We start from the raw sequence: 17,339 nt of genomic DNA, 5'->3' as shown, positions 1-17,339 counted from the left end.
GATTTAAAGCAATCTTGAACATGGCATGCCCAATCAAAATGGTCCTTTAGTTTTCCGAGCTAATGAGATCCCCTCTCTTGTGAATGGGGGTGATTGCGATAACAGTCCAGATGTGAGGGAAACCGGTACCAACCGCTTCATTAACAAGCTTTGCTAAGATCAGGGTCATAGGACTTATTTCATATGCCATGTATTCAGTACATAGTTCCTCATGATCTTTCCCTGATCTTTCGCTCAGACATTATTAGGCTTCAAAGCTGCATGTTTGCTGCTACTAGCTGTGAAAAGTGTGCAAGAACTAGGATGGGGTAATTGTGAGAGGTCAAGTGATGGCTGGTAAGGAATGTCACAATGTATGTGCATAGGAGTGTCATGGTATGGTGTCTATGAGAGGAGAGGGGGGTTATCGCTCGAGAAATTTCCACCACCAAAAGTCCTGAGAGTTATTGCTAAACAAAATGTTTATTGATTCCTCTTCGTTCTAGCGAATGAAAGCCTACTTCCAACGACGGTCGAGACGACAATACTCGCATATCATCGCTGCCTCACTCGGATGGTGATGATTAGTCTTGATCTCAGTTGACGGCGTAGAGCCTTAGACTCATCATCGTACCTGCTATCGCAAAGTGCTGTGCCAAGAGGCTACGGCCGAGTGGAACGGGTGATGTGTGTGAAAGCGTGGAGGAAGAGAGAGTGGGTGATCAGAGCAACTCCATCCTCTGGAAGCGGTGTGTACTCAAGATATGTGAGTAAAGTGGAAAGACATGTGGAGAATTTAGGTGAAACGCCATCATCAAAGTGTATGTTGTGATATGTAGTGTGTGTGGGCGGACGTGGTGTGCATCAAAAGGCCAGACTAAGGGGAAATAGGTGTGATCTACTCCTGAAGATGCTAGTAAAAAGAAGAATTTAGTGATATGCGAGGTGAAGGCAAGGGATCCCATGAGGAACTCGACTACGCTGATTAGGCAACACACCACTTAAGATAGAGAGAATTATCATCCAGCAGGCTGCAACATGGACGGAAACTTCACAAGGTGAAATTTGCATGTCCGATAATATGGCAGAAGCATATACCTAGATGAGTCCAACAACATGCCCGAACTCATCCTCTAAAACCACAACATAGTGCAATTTCAATCTCATGATAGTCACTCATAAGTTTGAAAACTTTAAACTCCATCACGCATAGCAGGGACTAGCTAGTATGACATCCCCGCTAACGTCATCAATGCCCAACAATGGGTGTAGACCATCGTATAAAAGTATGCTCTCACACATACAAATCCACACATCCACACATACTTGAGCATCATTTATACTTGATAAATGTACATACATCATACATGAAACTAAATAATACACGAAGAGATTCATTGTAGAACATACTAGATTAACAATTGATGACGTAGTCTACGCTCTATAGGCTACAGGGTTGTGTGGACCATTACACGAAAAGATTCATTGTTGAACATACTAGATTAACGATTGATGACTTAGTCTATGCTCTATAGGCTACACGGTTGTGTGGACCATGGGAGTGACTACAACTGGAAGATAGGATGTGTAGACAGGGCTGTGTGGGCTGAAAGAAGGGGCAGTAGCCAGCCTTGAGAGAGGATGAGAAGAGGGAAAGTGGTGCCAATTTGATTTAAAGCGACAGGAATTTTTATGTACGGTTTATAATTAGAGGTATAAATTAAAGGAAAGGGACACATCTGAAACAAACACCTTTTTTGTTGGAGAAATCATAGCTAAAGAGTGTGTTTTAGTGTGTTTTACTAGGAGTTCTAGTAGTAGTTCTATGTGTGAGTGCCATGTGTCAATTTGGGAGTTATCCCATATACATTTGGTGCTATGAGTGTGTGCCTATTCTATAAATTCTTGTACTTCTCATGTCAATCCATGAAATCAAGCCTCAAGCTCTTTTAGTCATGTGAGTACTTTGTCATTTCATTTTCATTATGTTTTCAGTTGAGTATCATTACCTCTCTCCCTAGCCTACCCTCTCTCTCTCTCCCTAAACACCATGTTACTAAAATGGTATCAGAGCCGATTGGCCCTGCTTGACCTGTCCTACCACGTATCCTGCCACATCAGCCCAAAATTTACCAAGCGCTTCAGAAACGTCGATTTGAAACGGGTCATATTTTTATGAAACATTTTAATAAAGTTTCAAACAAACATGAGAAAAAACCATATATTTTACAGCACATAATGTGCACACACTTTTGATTCTTAAAGTTGGATACAAGCTACCAACAAAGACCGAGACACCATCCAAAATTTCATAAAAATTCACAATGATTACGATACGATTGATCACTGTGATTGCAATCAAAGCGTATATCATGGTAGGTGGAGTAAGAAGTCAACAGGGTGAAAAGTGTTGTGCGACGAGGAGTGGAAATGCTAAAGAAAAGATACGTATGATCAGCCCCTGAAGGGAGAGGTGCTACGGTAAAGTCAGTAATGCGAGATGTGAAGGCAGGGGATCCCGTGATGTAGTCAACAACACTGGAGCCTCCCCCATGTGGAAAGCACGTGAAACCACCTGAGGCGGGCCATCTTTCAAGACCATTATAAATAATGAGATCATGCATCCTGTCGAGATCTAATAGGGCCTGCCCATAAGATGTGAATGGTCCTCGTCTGTCAGCCAAAACCCGTAGCATACCTGCCTCTTCAAGGTCAATGTCTGGCAGTAGAGTGGAATCATCATTGAAGTCGAGAAGTGGTGCCTAACAACGTTGAAGTCCCCAACTAGGACGACTTCTCCTCGGCTAGGGAAGTCAACAATGGACTGATAAAAAACAGCAAATGGAGATGTCTCATCCTCACCTCGAATATCTCTGGCAAAGAGGGAGGTCTTTGGGGGGAAAGTAGCAAGCTGCAATAAACAGATCCCAGCTGTCCATGTGCTGAATCCGGATCCAAAGAAACCTGGAATGTGCATCTCTCTGCTCTACTGAGATGGTCCCCAAAAGGGTGGATTTGTAAAGGACTGTGACTTCTCCTAACCCTTGGACCCCTCATGTATCCTTCGTCTCATCTCTATAGGCAGACTCCCATGTATACCCACTGACCACTGGTAGTGATCTGGACTCTAATGTGTCTATGTATAAAAGACTATGTCGTGACCTGTATAGGATTTCGAGAAGTTCCTTGGTCCTGAACATAAGGTACCATTACAGTTCTAGGTGGTGCAGGATACGGTCTCGAATATCTGAGTCTCATGTGGAAGGGAAGGTGGGTGCCTGACGGGGACCTGTAAGGAGTCGTCCATCTCGTACTACTGCCCACTTTCCCTCCTTGCGGGCCTGATCCCGCTACTGCAACAGGAAGCGCCTCTCCTCAACCTGTAGTGGAGTGAGGTCCTCATGCATGGAGATCATCGACTGGCCTCATAAGGCTGACCTACAACATAAAGCCGAAAGTCGTGCCTGAGCGCCATGGAACCATATGATCAAGGGCTGCTCTCGGACCCACCATGCTCTCTCAATCCTGTGCTCACTCGCCCCTAGAGTAGCGGCCACGAAGGCCGTTGCATCTGCCATCGATATAGCCTCAGTACGTGGAATCCCACGTACTCTATATATCAAACACTTGAACACCCATAGGTATCTACCTTAACGATTTAACACTTACCATGGATACGGTCGCATCCCATTCTCCAAACTTTGAGATGTGATTGAGTATAAATCTACGTGCATGATACATGTTTCCTCGACATGGATCACACATACATTTGAGTTTTTGCTCCAACCATATTTCTTGATGGTGTATACAGAGGGATTCATTCTCTCTGAAGATGCTTGTTCAAGATGAAGACACACTACAAATAAACAACCCAAAAAATGGCTTTGTGCTTGCAAATTTAATGAGAAACACCCATCCGACGTCTCCTCGTTGGCAAATTGCATGCTCGCAATCTGTGCCTCCACACTTGAGGTGCTCCCTAGGTCTGTGCGTATAGCAGTGACCTCCTGTCGGAGCAGTGAGATCTCCTGTCTGAGTCCCTGAATAAGAACAGCCTAGTCTCGGATAGCCTGGGCTTGCACCTGTATGAGACGCGCCTGCTCTTGGGTGAAGCGTGTCTGCTCCTGTGCGAAGCGTGACAACTCCATCTTGCGCTCTCGGATACTATGTAACTCCATCAACAAGTTCTCCCAAACCTCTAATGGGTCAGCTCGTCCATGCCCTAGCAAAAACTGAAAAGATTGTGGCATGAAAGTGTGAGGATGAGACTGGAGGCTGGGTGATGACTGGGTGAGATGGGTGTGATATGGCAATGATAGTGGCATGGATGAGGCGATCCCAGCAAGGTGTGGGAACGTGGGCTGACTGAGAGGCAGAGGGGAGAGAAAGGTCAAGGCATAGTGCGGAACAGTATATGACCCCTCCAAAGTAGGTGTCATGATCGGTGAGAACTGTAGCGGGAGAAGAGGGGAGAGATGGGAGAGATGGTGTCAGTGATAACCCCTCTATCCAAGAAGAGGGTGAAGCAATCAATGTCATGGGTATGAGTATGTCACTGCCAATAGCTATAGCTGAGGACGTAGAGGCTGTGGCCGGAACTGGAGCTGAAACTGACGCTGACGCTGAAGCTGAAACTGAAGCTGGCGCTGAGGCTGAAGATGAGGATGTAGCAGGGGCTGAGACTGAAGCTGAGACTGATGCTGAAACTGAAGCTGAAGCTGAGGCTGAGTTGGGGGGGGGGGGGAGAGAGAGAGAGAGAGAGAGAGAGAGAGAGAGAGAGAGAGAGGGTAGGCTAGGGAGAGAGGTAATTATAGAGGTAATTATAATCACATGGCTAAAAGAGCTTGAGGCTTGATTTCATGGATGTGGCATGAGAAGTACAAGCCCTTATAGAATAGGAACACACTCATAGTACCAAATGTATATGGGATAACTCCCAAAGTGATACGTGGCACTCACACATAGAACTACTACTAGAACTCCTAGTAAAACACACTAAAACCCACTCTTTGGCTATGATTTCTCCAACACCCCCCTTCAAAGCAAAGAGTGTGAGACCCAACATGCAAGGAGTAGACCGATCCCCCCTCCACTGCAATATTGCAAAGAGCAACTCCAACACCTACCGTGTGATAGTGACTTTTCAGTCAACAAGGTAGACCATCAATCGTCGCCCCCCTTACTCTGAACTAGGTGGTCAATATAATCATACCAAAGTAGCAAAAGACAATACAATCATTTTTTAGGGACTACCCAAGGCAGAGTACCCTTATGGACTCCAAATATAATCATTTTAGAGGGACTGCTTAAGGCATAGAACCTGTATTGACTCAACTAAAAAGCGCACATCAGATAGGGCCTAGAAAGCCCAAGAATCCCACTCGTATTGTACCACAAGAGAGAGGCTTTGAACCTCAACAGTGGCTACATGTATCTCCTCAGGGGGCTCTTCAAGTTCGGCTTGGTCTTCAAGAATGAGATCGGCATGGTGCTTCTCTTGTTCTTGTCCCTTCTTTTTTAAGCTATTGGCTTCAATTCTTTTACAAAATTTGCAAATAATATTTTTATTGATCTTTCATTTGCTTGTGGAAGCAAATGCACACCAGTAGAGGCAAGAATGACGTCTCTATTACGGCAGTCCTTTTCAATAAGTAGAGCCAGCATATCATCAAACACGGTAGTAGAAAGCCGTAGAACTTCAAGGGCTTGCTCAAAACGAGTTATCCCTTGCATACTCCTCATAAGGACAGCCATTTATCCTCATCATCAGGCGGGCATTTCAAGCTTGAGAGTTGATGAACAAGATACTAAAAATTTGCTAAATGATCACTCAACTCTTCATTCTCTTCCATTTTTAAACCAAAGAACTTGAGTTTCAAAAATACTATAGAGTCGGTGATTTTGTTACCACATAAGCTCTCGAGGCGATCCCAGATCTCCTTAGCGCTATTTTGTTGTTCCCGCATGTTGGGTCAGCAGACAAACTTGTATCTCAAGTTTATGGATCAAAATCCTGACATTTCCATTGGGCAAAGGAGCTTTGAGCATTGTAAGCCATGGGGTACGTCAAGAAACTCAAAGACAGAAATGTTTGTTGTTGAAAGAGAAGTATGCATATTGTTATTGCATTTCCCCCCTTTAATTTCATTTAAGTTTGGTCATGTAGTAGGGAGCTAGTGCATCCATTATGCCGTCCTTTTATAATGAGAAAGGTATTATATAGCCAAGGTGTCATTCTTTATTGAAAAGGCCAGGATATATGAAAGAAGGCCACCATGACCATATATAAGGGATATTATTAAAAGCATATGTTCCTTGGCTTTTAGATCGCTACCCATCTGGCTAGTAGAGCAAGAAGGAACGTGTGATTTACACTTGAGCGGAAACTTTTTTTCAACCTTGTGTAAATAAGGTTATAATGACTCTCCTTGCCGTTGCTCAATAGGAGTTTGAGATAGATCAAGACACATCTCAACGACTTTGTAGGACTAGATAAGTTTTGAACATCAAAGCTCACTCCTTGAAGATTGTCAACTGGATCATTCAGAGAAAAGCTTGCATATACTATCGATTAAGGTATGACATTTTGGGCCTTCTTCATTACCTTGTTTGATAATCACCCTGGCATCTATATGGCCATAGTTAGATTGATCTTTGGCCCATTAGATCCTTTTATGCTCTCCAAAACCGCCAAAGGAGATCCAAGAAATCACAAGTATGTGGACAATGCCAAAGGAGATGAGGTACTGATTCCCTTAGAGCCAAACATTTGTGACAAACAACCAGGGCACAATGTCTTCGTGCCAAGAGTTGTCCAAATGGAAGAACCCCTATTATCACCCGCCACAAAAAAACCTGCTATCGAAGAGGAACTTTGGAATTCCAAAGCTACTGCAATCTCTTCCGCCACCACTTTGCCAAGCGGTTGATATACCTAGATGAATCTAGGAACATTCCCAAACTCATCCTCTAAAAACACAACATATTGCAGTTTCAATGTCACGATAGTCACTCATAAGATTAAAAACCATAAACTCCATCACGCATAGCAAGGACTAGCTACTATAACATCCCCACTGACGTCATCAGCGCCCAATAGTGGGTGCAGACCATGCTCTCACACATACAAATTTGCCAGGCAATTTATATGCCAGAGTTGATTTGCCTTATCTGAAACCCAAGGTGGGGGCAGCAAAGCTTTAGACAAGGCAGGTACCGTAATGTGGGACAACCTCAAGGGACGGGCTGATGAGCTCAGGGAGAAATGAAGAGTCCAATCTTGAAGCCTATCCTCAAGCTCAAGTGGTGGCACCTGTAAAAAAGGTTAAAGCATTTGGGTAATATATTGCCATAGAGGGCAAAAGTGCATCCCTAAACCATACAGTCTGGCAGCCAAAGGAAAAGATATCATGGTACCATCATCACGAATCACTAAAGTAGCCCTTTTTCCCCCCTTCATTACACATGAAACGTCTAAAATATACATTAGGCAAATTTTCTACATATATATTAAAGATGAAATATATAACATATGAATGTCTGAAACATATATGTGTTTATATTATTTATAAGACGTTTGAAATACCTATGCATACATATCATTTATTTTTTACATACATATAATGTATAACACATGTGATATATAAATATTACATTTGCTTGCGATTCAAAGTTTTGAACCCTTGAAACACGCTTTTATGTGACTATGACTGCACTATGCAATTGATCAATGATGTCATCCATTTGATATTTACCTTAGCGGCTACTTTGTCCAAATCTTTTCAGTCGACACACATTGGCACGGATGTATACCTTTGTAAGACCAGAATATAAAAATTCAGATTTTTGTCGTTCTGAAGTCCTATATTCTACAATGATTAGCTGTTAGGGCTTTTGCACCCGCGTAAGATATTTCGATATAGTTGTGCAGCTAATCACCACTTGGACCAAAATTCAAAGAATTTGCATGAAAGCTAAGGTGATGGAAAATTATACCTTCGTAAGCCTAGAATATATCCAATCATACAAATCCAGATTTTTGTTGTTCTAAAGTCCTAAATTCTACAATAATTAGCTGTTGTAAGATATTTGGATAAAGTTGGACAGTTGGACAAAATTTACATGTCTGCTAAGGTGATAGCAAAATATACCACCTTAAAACATATCAATAAATCTTGTACTAGTGACATATCAATAAATTATAAGTGATTGCATTAACAAGAAGAACATTTATTTGAAACCCTTAAATATCAGTACGCATAAGCAACAAGTCATGCGAGCGAAACATCAACAAATGCAAACTACAATTATCATAGGTGGTATAAAGATCATGGTGGAAATTTCATCGTCATACTTGGCGTAGTGACTTTTGCCATATGCACAGCCTTACCCTTATCCTGAATGTTGTTCTTCTCCAAGGCAACAATTGTGCAGTTCTTTGCAATGTGTCCAATCTTGTGGTACTTGAAAGAAGAGGGATTGCTCCTTGTCTTTAGATGAGTCCAATGGATCTCTCTGTTGTTACTTTTGTTGAAAATTTGCAGCGGATGTCAAAGCAGTGTGCCGGCTTTTGGCAGTTATTCTTTACAGTGCCCTGTAGAGTTTCCGTTTGATGACATTGTCGGTGCATCTTTTCCACCTTAAGAATTGAAAGTGTCCTCATAGTTTTTAACAAATAGCATCACATTCTCAAGGGATCTGATGTTGCTACAATGCACCTCATTTTGGTGGTTTCGAGGGAGACCACTATAGTAAAACAAAGGCCACATCTGAGCAAAGGTGGGGAATGTTGCCACATTTTCCCTGGTATGAGCCTTGTAGAGTAGATTTAGTCCTTTTAGTACTGTTAGTACTGTTGGTATCTATCTAGAGTTAGGACAGCTGAGGTAGGCCATATAGCAAATGGTTGTACTTTGTACTTTCACTCATTATTATTCCTGTTGTACATTTGAGCTGTTTCGTCATCCTTGCTCTCCACTCAAAAGTGGTATCAGAGGAGGCTTTTCAGCCTCGATTCCTGCGCCCATTTTACTTGTTTCTGGTCAGCATCCCCTTCTCCACTCGATTGACAAGATTTGTTATCTTTCAGATTGTTTCATTATTTCTTCAGCGGAGGAATATCTTTGGATGAGATATCATTCAAGAGCTCAGCATCACCCACAAGGTGTGTAAAATGTCACCCAGTCAGATACATTTCTAGTAGGCTGCAAAGGGCACTCTGCTGCGTCTCTCCAAAAGTTTATATTTGAAATTGCAATAGCAGCCCTTCCAAAATTAAGAGAGGTTTGTATTTGAAATTATAATCGCAAGAGAACTATTCCTCAAAATCATTGGAGGTAAAAAGATTTCTCTAAGCACCAGCTTTCAAAACAGTTTGCAAGAATCTTAGTTACAACATGGCATTTTATAACCCAGGGTTGTGCTGCTAACAGCAAGAGAAAGTTGTCTTAAAAGCTATCCAATTCTGATATCAGATTTTGACAATGTGAGTACTAGAAGAAAATGCCAGAGAAACCAAATCAAACTTTTTATGATCGAAAGAGGAACTTGCCTCTGAAGTGATCAATGCATCAGCTTCTACAGAAGACACATTTTGAGCGAGTGCATCTAAAACATCTTTCAAAACTCTGAGGGTGGTATAAACCCTTCTCTTTTTCAATGTCCTTCGCTCGAGCCTGCAATAAGCCAATCATATGAATAGCTCTTTCAAATAAGAACTCCAAAAAACTTCAGATGCCGATTGGGGTAATCAACGAGAAAAAGACATGATAAGAAGCCTTATTTTTGTGCACGAAAACATCAATCTGAGGAATCCAGGAGCATGCCCAACCTCATATACAAGCACAAATTAAGAGTGCAATTTTTCTGGCTATATGTTAGTAATTAATATATACCTTTGTAAGACTAGAATAAGTCCAATCATACAAATTTAGAATTTTTGTTGTTCTAAAGATCAAAAATCTACAAAGAAAATAAAAGAGAAAATGAAAGAGAAGAAAAAAGAGGTAAACAAAAACTTTTATGAAAAACAAAAGGAAGACATACTTAGCAAGCAAAGCAACACTTATGTCGTCATCAGAGCCCAAGCATAAGCAGCTATATTGGGTTTCTAAAGACCCGCGGAGTCTCTTTTGCTATACAAATGTTAGTAATTAATCTCTTTCGCTATACAAATGGGTCCGGCATACAAAAGAGCAATATGATATGATATGACATGATGTGATTCTATTAAAGTCCGCGTCAAACCTTATGGATCTATGGGGCTGGCAATCACTATTAACTAATAGTGATCCCTTACATCCAATGAGAGTAAATATTACAAAACTTGCTATGTAGTGAGTACTTGTTGAGCTAGCTTGTGTGCTAGCCCTAGTATCTTGTTTCGATGTTCAAAACTTCTTTTAGGTGGCTCCCTAGGTTTTGGGCAGATTTTTCAAGTTATTTCTGTTGTCCCCATAACCTTTTCTGATGTGTGCATAGGATCTTCGTTTTAGGAGTACATGCTACTCACTTTCTATCTCCCCTATGGCGCAGAAATTGCAAATCCTTTCTTCCCTTGGGTGTTTGGGTCACCCCCATTACAGCTAGATGCTGCATTTCAGGTCATCACGTATCTATACCGAGTCAGGGAGTATGGGCATTACACCTCTTGGCGTAGCAGGATACCATGGCTAGCACTGTCCTCTTCTATGGCACTTGCAGCAGGGGGAGACCAAAGGTGCTGGTATGCACGCACAAAGAGATGGTTTGAGGGACTAGGGCTCCACATGGACACACTACCTCCATTCCAGTACAGCATGGATGCTCCGTTCTCTCCCCTCCTATCACACGAGGTCAACCAGGTTATCCGTGAGGATCTACTACAACTACACACATTCTGGACTTGGGAGGGTTTCATTGATCCACCAGGATACATGCAGATTCACCTACCACACTCACTGAGGATCTCTCTTCGGCAATTCCGAGTCTCTTCACACAAACTTCGTATCGAGAGCGGCAGAGCAGAGCGGTTACCCAAGGAGAGGCACATATGCACAATGTGTGACATGCAGGAGGTTGAGACAGAGGAGCATTTCATCTTCCGGTGTCCTATTTACTATGAGATCCGAGGGTGTTTCTACTGCCTCTTCAAAGATAGTTATGGGGTTTTGGCCCATTTCCTCTCCTACCCAAACTAGCGGTGTTTGGCTGGTTTCATTTATGAGGTGCTTAGACACAGCGAGAGGATACTCCGAGCACGGAGACAAGAGTAGACTTCTTCCTCGACTGATTCCTCTCAGAGCTCTATCATGGGGTTCTTTCTGCCAAATCACATAGACCCCCACAAGACGAGACCTCGACATGACCGTGACCCGAACCCTGTGACCAAACAGCTCAAACGAAGGGTTGACACACAGATCATACTTGAGGACATCCCCTCCTTGTTTAGGGTCGGAGTCCGACCGACGGGGTCACAGTGACCCTGGTTAGACGCAGAGCTACGACCAGGAGACGTACCAGGACTGCACCCTTGAGGGGCCGACAGCGCTCTATTGCTGACCTCATGCCTCCACTGCCTCATCCATCCTAATGTCCTGCTGATGATGATGATGATGATGACTATGTTGTACTTAGGACTTAGTACTGCCATTTTGCATTTTTTGCATTCTGCATTGGTGTGGATGCTCATTTAGTAGCTCCACTACCACAACTCATTGTATCAGGTTTTTCACAGTCTCATAGACCCATCGGTCTTTCGAAGATTTTAATAATCTCTCTCTCTCTCTCTCTCTCTCTCTCTCTCTCTCTCTCTCTCTCTCTCTCTGTGCCTTCGTGAGCCCTTTGCTTCAGCCCACAGTGGCTTGTATGGGTTACATATATTTTGTACCTTGTCTCATAGACCCAAGGCTCAACTTCAGGTTCTAGAACGGCTTGGCAAACAGGCACTGATTGATGCAGCTATGAAGTCTTGTAAGGCTTCCCCCCCCGACCCCCCAGTTAGTCTCCACAGTTAAGGATTTAGTTCATAATGAAATACAGACGTGTTGGAATGGTCACCTCCCCATTTGTAAGCCCCCATATGAGGAGAGTGTGGGTGAGGGAGACCTTGGGCAGGATGTGCCCCAAAAGAAGAGAGGAGGGTACCTGGCTGATCTGCAGGAGCATAAGGCGGAGCAAAGGACAACAATAGAGACCCAAGAGAAGAGGCCATGAGCTCACGGATGATGTCAGCAACAGTACACAACAGTACGGAACAGTACGGAGCTGAGGCGCACACGTGTGGGCAGATCAAGGAGCCAAGAAATAGCGCAGCATAGTGGGGGTCTATGGGCAGGTATACAGCCTGCAGCAGGGTCTCCAGCAGCAGCAAAGGGGAGCCTAGCAGCAGCCCAAAAGGGCCTGGCTAGGGCCCTTATATAGGGCTGGTTGGGCTGAGCCAACCAGGTCGGTTGGGCCAGCCAACCAGGTCTGTCCAGTCGGCCCAATTGGGGCTGGCTGGTCAGTCCATTTGAAAGGGCCTTGAGCCCTATAAAAGGAGAGGCCTCAGGCCTCATTTGCTATCCAGCAGCCAGCAGTCCCAGGGCAGAAAGGAGCAGCAGGAAGCCTACTCTCTGGGCCTATCTACAAGAGCTGAGAGAGTGCAACAGGTGCTGCAGACTTAGCTCTAGGGAGAGGCTGGACCTTGGCTGTCTTCTAGGGCAGCAAGGTGCTGAGATCATCACACCTTCTGGAGCAGCTATTCACAAGCAGGTTGGAGCAGTGGAACAGCTATCTTGGGGCCTACATTCAGAAGGACCGAGGGGACATGTGTGCTGCAGACAAAGCTTGGCAGGGGCTGCCCACCTAGGCTGATTCACAGGCAGTAAGGTGGAGAAGAACACACTGGACGGAAAGTCTACAGACGCTCGAGGTCGAGCACGCAGGCTCGAGTCTAGAGATATCCAGCAGATAGGAGAAGGACCTTGTGGTAAGATCGGAGGACCACACCATTGGTGGGACTCTGGATCTATCTCTTTTGTATTGTGTCCATAGTTTTGGACGAAAATATATATTTTGGTGGTTTCTCTATCTGGCTGGTTCATTGTCTATTGATGAGTCTGCACACCTATTTTATGCACATTAAGTAAAGAAGTTTGTGATTCCACACGCCACACGCACACTGTGTGACCTCCTGGGCATTACTATCAGTCTTCCGCTGTGCGTACCCTCTATTGGGTAATTTTCTAACAATCGAGGACTTAGTCTCCACAGTCAAGGATTTAGTTCATAATGAAATACGGACGGCCAAACGGAAGGTCATTGTGGAGTTTGAACCAAAGGTGAACAAAGTGGATATTGAGCAGGAGATCAAGGAAGACGAGATAATGCACTGAGAATCAGCATTGGGGGACTCCCACAAGGATGGTACAAGGAGGACGACTCATTCAGTGATACCCTAGCAAATGTCAAAGCAGCCATGCCCGACAACAATGATTGGGTAGCTGACGAGGATGACAAGCCTGACAATTCTAATGATGGTGAAGCTAGAACAGTCTTTATCGACCATAGTATAGATCATGCTATACTTAAGTTTAATGCACGAGATTTATGTCTCAAGTTTTATGACAATCCTATAAGCTGAAAGGTACTAAGCTATGGATATCACCACACCTTGAAATCCTTCCATTCCTTCCATATTATATTAAAAATGACCCTTAAGCTAGTACTACCTATGGATGCAGATCATTAGCTTATGTTTTGATTTTAGATTTGAATGTACTTTTTAGTATGATTTATTTTAAATTCATTGGGAGGACGAGTCAACATTGACACACAATGGTATCTTTTAAATTTTTAAGGATACCTATTTTAGATACATGGATCTGAGTGAAATAGATGCATAACAAAGTGATTGAAAGGTGATTTGAATGATACTTTATTTTCTATCAAATAAGAAAAGGGAGGAAGAAGTTTGCTGCAAGACTTGAAAGTGGAGGGAGCTTTGTTTTTAGGGATTGCAAGGCGGATGGAAAAGGCAGGGCAACCTGTTTGAATGGGGGGCGAAATGACAAAAATAGAGTGAGGCATTGCAAGAGAGAACTCACGCCGCTTTGTTTGGCATTTTTGCCAAGGAACCGTAGGTAAATGCTGAGGTTTTAAAAAGTACAGTATCGGTATATACCGATGGATTTAGGATCTTTCCATCGGTAGATACCAATGAAAATAGGGTATGCCATCAGGATACACCGACAGATGAGGGGATTTTGTATACATCAACAGAAATAGGGTATGCAGACATATACCGACGAGACAGATGATTTTTCTAAATTTGATGAGAGGATGGTAAATGGGCAGTGTATCACGAAGGAATAGCAATCATTAAGGAGTTTAAATCAAAAACAAGACTCAATCTTAAAATGAAGTATGGCCGACTATATGTTTTTCCACGACATAATCGGATTGGTTTTCTTGATAGAGGAGAAGCAAGCAATTGTTGGGGAAAGCAGAAAAAGGAGTTGCGTGGGTGAAGGTGGAAGTAGCTAGAAAGTGATGGAGGATGCATAGGAGGTATCAAGAGTGGACACTTTGATTTGGATGTAAAGAAGAGGGACTAGAAGGGGGTACGCGAGAGTGATTGATTGATTGATTTTGTGTGTGTGTGTGTGTGTGTGTGTGTGTGAGAGAGAGAGAGAGAAGGTACGAGAACAAAAGAAAGAAAGAAAGTATATTAACGTCCACGGGAGACCAAAGGTCTATGGGACAATATGTTCATTTTCGTCTACCCCTGCACTATCGCTGCTCTTCTCCTTCAGTCCTTCAAGGACCTTCAGCCCAACCTCGGAGTCAACCCATGCAAACACCCAACCTACCCCAAACAACCGCTTCTACACACGTGTGCAAGGAATTGTAGGATTCATCACCACACAACAGACGTCTACAACATGCACATACATGAGGGGGACTTAGTACAGGATCACATTACCAAGATGAAGGTGGTGAAGGATCAACTCTCCGTAGATGGACTCGGCTTAGATTGCTAGGCTTTTGCTTGGCATTATACGGGGGCTGACATGGGGGGCTTTGATGTTACAAAAAATGAAATCCCTACGGAGGCTATCCCGCAGCGGAAGACTGATAGATGGGCCCAGGAATTATACGCAGACGTGTTTCACTATGGGATCAAGCTTCATCAACATTGTACTTCACAACCATTAACACGAGTGTAAGCCAGTATATAGACTACTCAAAGACAAATAGAGAAGCAACACTCCTATATTTCCGTCCGTCCAAAACCGGACACAATACAATACCAAAATGTCCTCTACTACTATATGCCTGGCACCTCTAGATCTCTGACCCTGTGTGCTCCACTGAGCATATGTAGACTCTCTGTCCAAACGATCTCTTCCACCCTACTCTCTGGATACCAGCCTAGGTGGGCTGCCACTCTAGCTGAGTCTGCAGCTTCTTCTGGGTCACCTTCTCCTCCTGAATGTAGGCCCAAGGTTTGCCCCTTTGCTGGTCCTGTCTGGCTCCTCCAAGTGATGGTGAATGGGGGCCCAAGTGCCCCCTTTTACAGGGCTGTTTGCCCTATCTGAAAACCAACCCAAGCAGGGTCTGTAGCCGACTCAAACAGGCCAACTTCCTCTAGCTGCCTATAAATCCCCTCTCTGGTGCACATCTCCAGCCTTTGGCTGGCCCAGGCAGGTCTGCCCATATTTCAGCCTGTTCTTCATGCCCTTAGGGTCTTCCAAAGCTTGCTACCTGTGCATTTCTGTCCTCTCCATGTATGGACAGCATCTGAATGCTTTTTCGCAAGATCTGCCCTCCATGGTGGATCTCCTCTGCTAGGTACTTCCACACTCTCTCTGCTGCCCACATGACATCCCATGTCCTGCCCATGTGGCAGCCCCATGCCTATTACTATCCTATGGTCCACGTGGGGAGGTGACTAATCCTATTCCAACAATTGACCCCTACTTTTTATAAACTTAGCCCAATCAGAGTCTTAGTGACACACATATCCTCCACAATGCTTTTCTTGTAACTTCAACACTCTGCAATTTAACTCAGGATTATATTGACATAATAGATCCTCCAATATGGCTGCTGCCTGCAAAACTGTGGCTGTACTATTCCTAAAAGGTAGGTACCCACAATGCAGGTAGAACTAATTGGCCAATAAATCAATACCAAAAAGTAATTCAATGGCATAATCAAGAAACCAGATTTAAAGCATAGTGGGAAAAAAACCAAGATCCCGTCCTTTTCTATCTCCATGATTAGAATAAACTCTTGGAGCACTTCTCAGAAACAACTTTCCTTAGGTAATACAGCGACTACAGTACAAAATCTTGCTAGAAAGGTTATGTCACGCACTCATTTGGATCAACCACAGCACCAGTTCTCCATTTCCTCTCATCCTCTTCCAGTTCTTTAATCCGATTTTTGTCTCTATATGTCTTGTAGAATCTTTGTATGGTTGCAAAATCCTGACTGCGATCCAATCTCTCACCCTCCTTCTTGGCCAGCTTTTGCTGCCATCCGAAAAATTTAAACAACAGATGTCAGCTTCACATGAACGAAATTCCAATGCCATTAGCAAATAGCTTCAGCTTAGTCAAACGAAGAGCTTGGCCTTACTTCTAAGAATCACATATGTACATATAAATATATAGCCATACTATGCAACATGTGTGCAAGATCTGCTTTATTGCCAATTGACAGAAACGAGTACCTTTATAACAGACATTAGTCCTGTCTTGAACTGCAGAACTCCCCTTCCTTCACTATTCGGGTCCAAGCTTTGAGATAATGAATATGCATGCTCACAAACTGTGTGAACAAGTCAAAAAGGAATTGTCAGTTGCATAAGTCCATTATGACGCATTCTACAAGGCACAACAATGCTACACCCAGGCTTTCATCTCTGCACAAATTCACACGATCATAAAGCCAGAAATATGCAACCTTGCAGATTGCAAATTTTTTTAGGAAAAATAAGTTTGGGTAGCAGAGAGAGGACAAAAGAGGGGAAGAGGGAGGGGAGCAGGGGCGGAGGGCCGGTGGGGATGGGGGAGGTCCTATCTTTAAAAGAGAGCGTGGCAACAAACAGCACCTTTAGAAAAACTACTTTAGTAATCACAGAAGGGCCTATGTTCTCATGAGTACCCCAGTATAAGCTGCCATTTGGGTTTAGCATAAGTTTATCTTGTTACAACAGCAATTATTCAAGACAAAATCACCTTTTGGAACTGTAAAGGAGGGACTTTCCCAGAGGATGAGGGTGATTCCCAGACCCTAATACAAAGAGGGGCTTGGTTTTGGACCACTGACCCAAATGATCAATTTCTCTGATCAGATATAAGTCGGCCTATACATAATAGAGATGTGCAGACATA

At 43.5% G+C, this 17,339-nt stretch overlaps 1 protein-coding gene across 1 annotated transcript in view; it reads right to left on the bottom strand.

Moving 5' to 3' along the window:
* Positions 1 to 17,339, bottom strand: part of LOC147890189 (callose synthase 9-like) — a 243,601-nt gene that overhangs the window by 208,294 nt on the left and 17,968 nt on the right. The window contains exons 2-4 of the mRNA XM_087390160.1: positions 16,676 to 16,773; positions 16,318 to 16,475; positions 9,530 to 9,653 (exon numbers count right to left, since the gene is read on the bottom strand). Of these exons, the coding sequence (XP_087246286.1) occupies positions 9,530 to 9,653; positions 16,318 to 16,475; positions 16,676 to 16,773 (380 nt within the window). The remainder of the gene's footprint in view (positions 1 to 9,529; positions 9,654 to 16,317; positions 16,476 to 16,675; positions 16,774 to 17,339) is intronic.

Source organism: Dipteris shenzhenensis, chromosome 19 (assembly GCF_047967505.1).
Source record: "Dipteris shenzhenensis isolate YYH24624 ecotype China chromosome 19, Dip_SZ_1.0, whole genome shotgun sequence".
In the NCBI taxonomy this organism is placed as follows: domain Eukaryota; kingdom Viridiplantae; phylum Streptophyta; class Polypodiopsida; order Gleicheniales; family Dipteridaceae; genus Dipteris; species Dipteris shenzhenensis.
The sequence above is the reverse complement of the archived record's forward strand: the minus strand, read 5'-3'. Positions and strand labels throughout refer to the sequence as shown.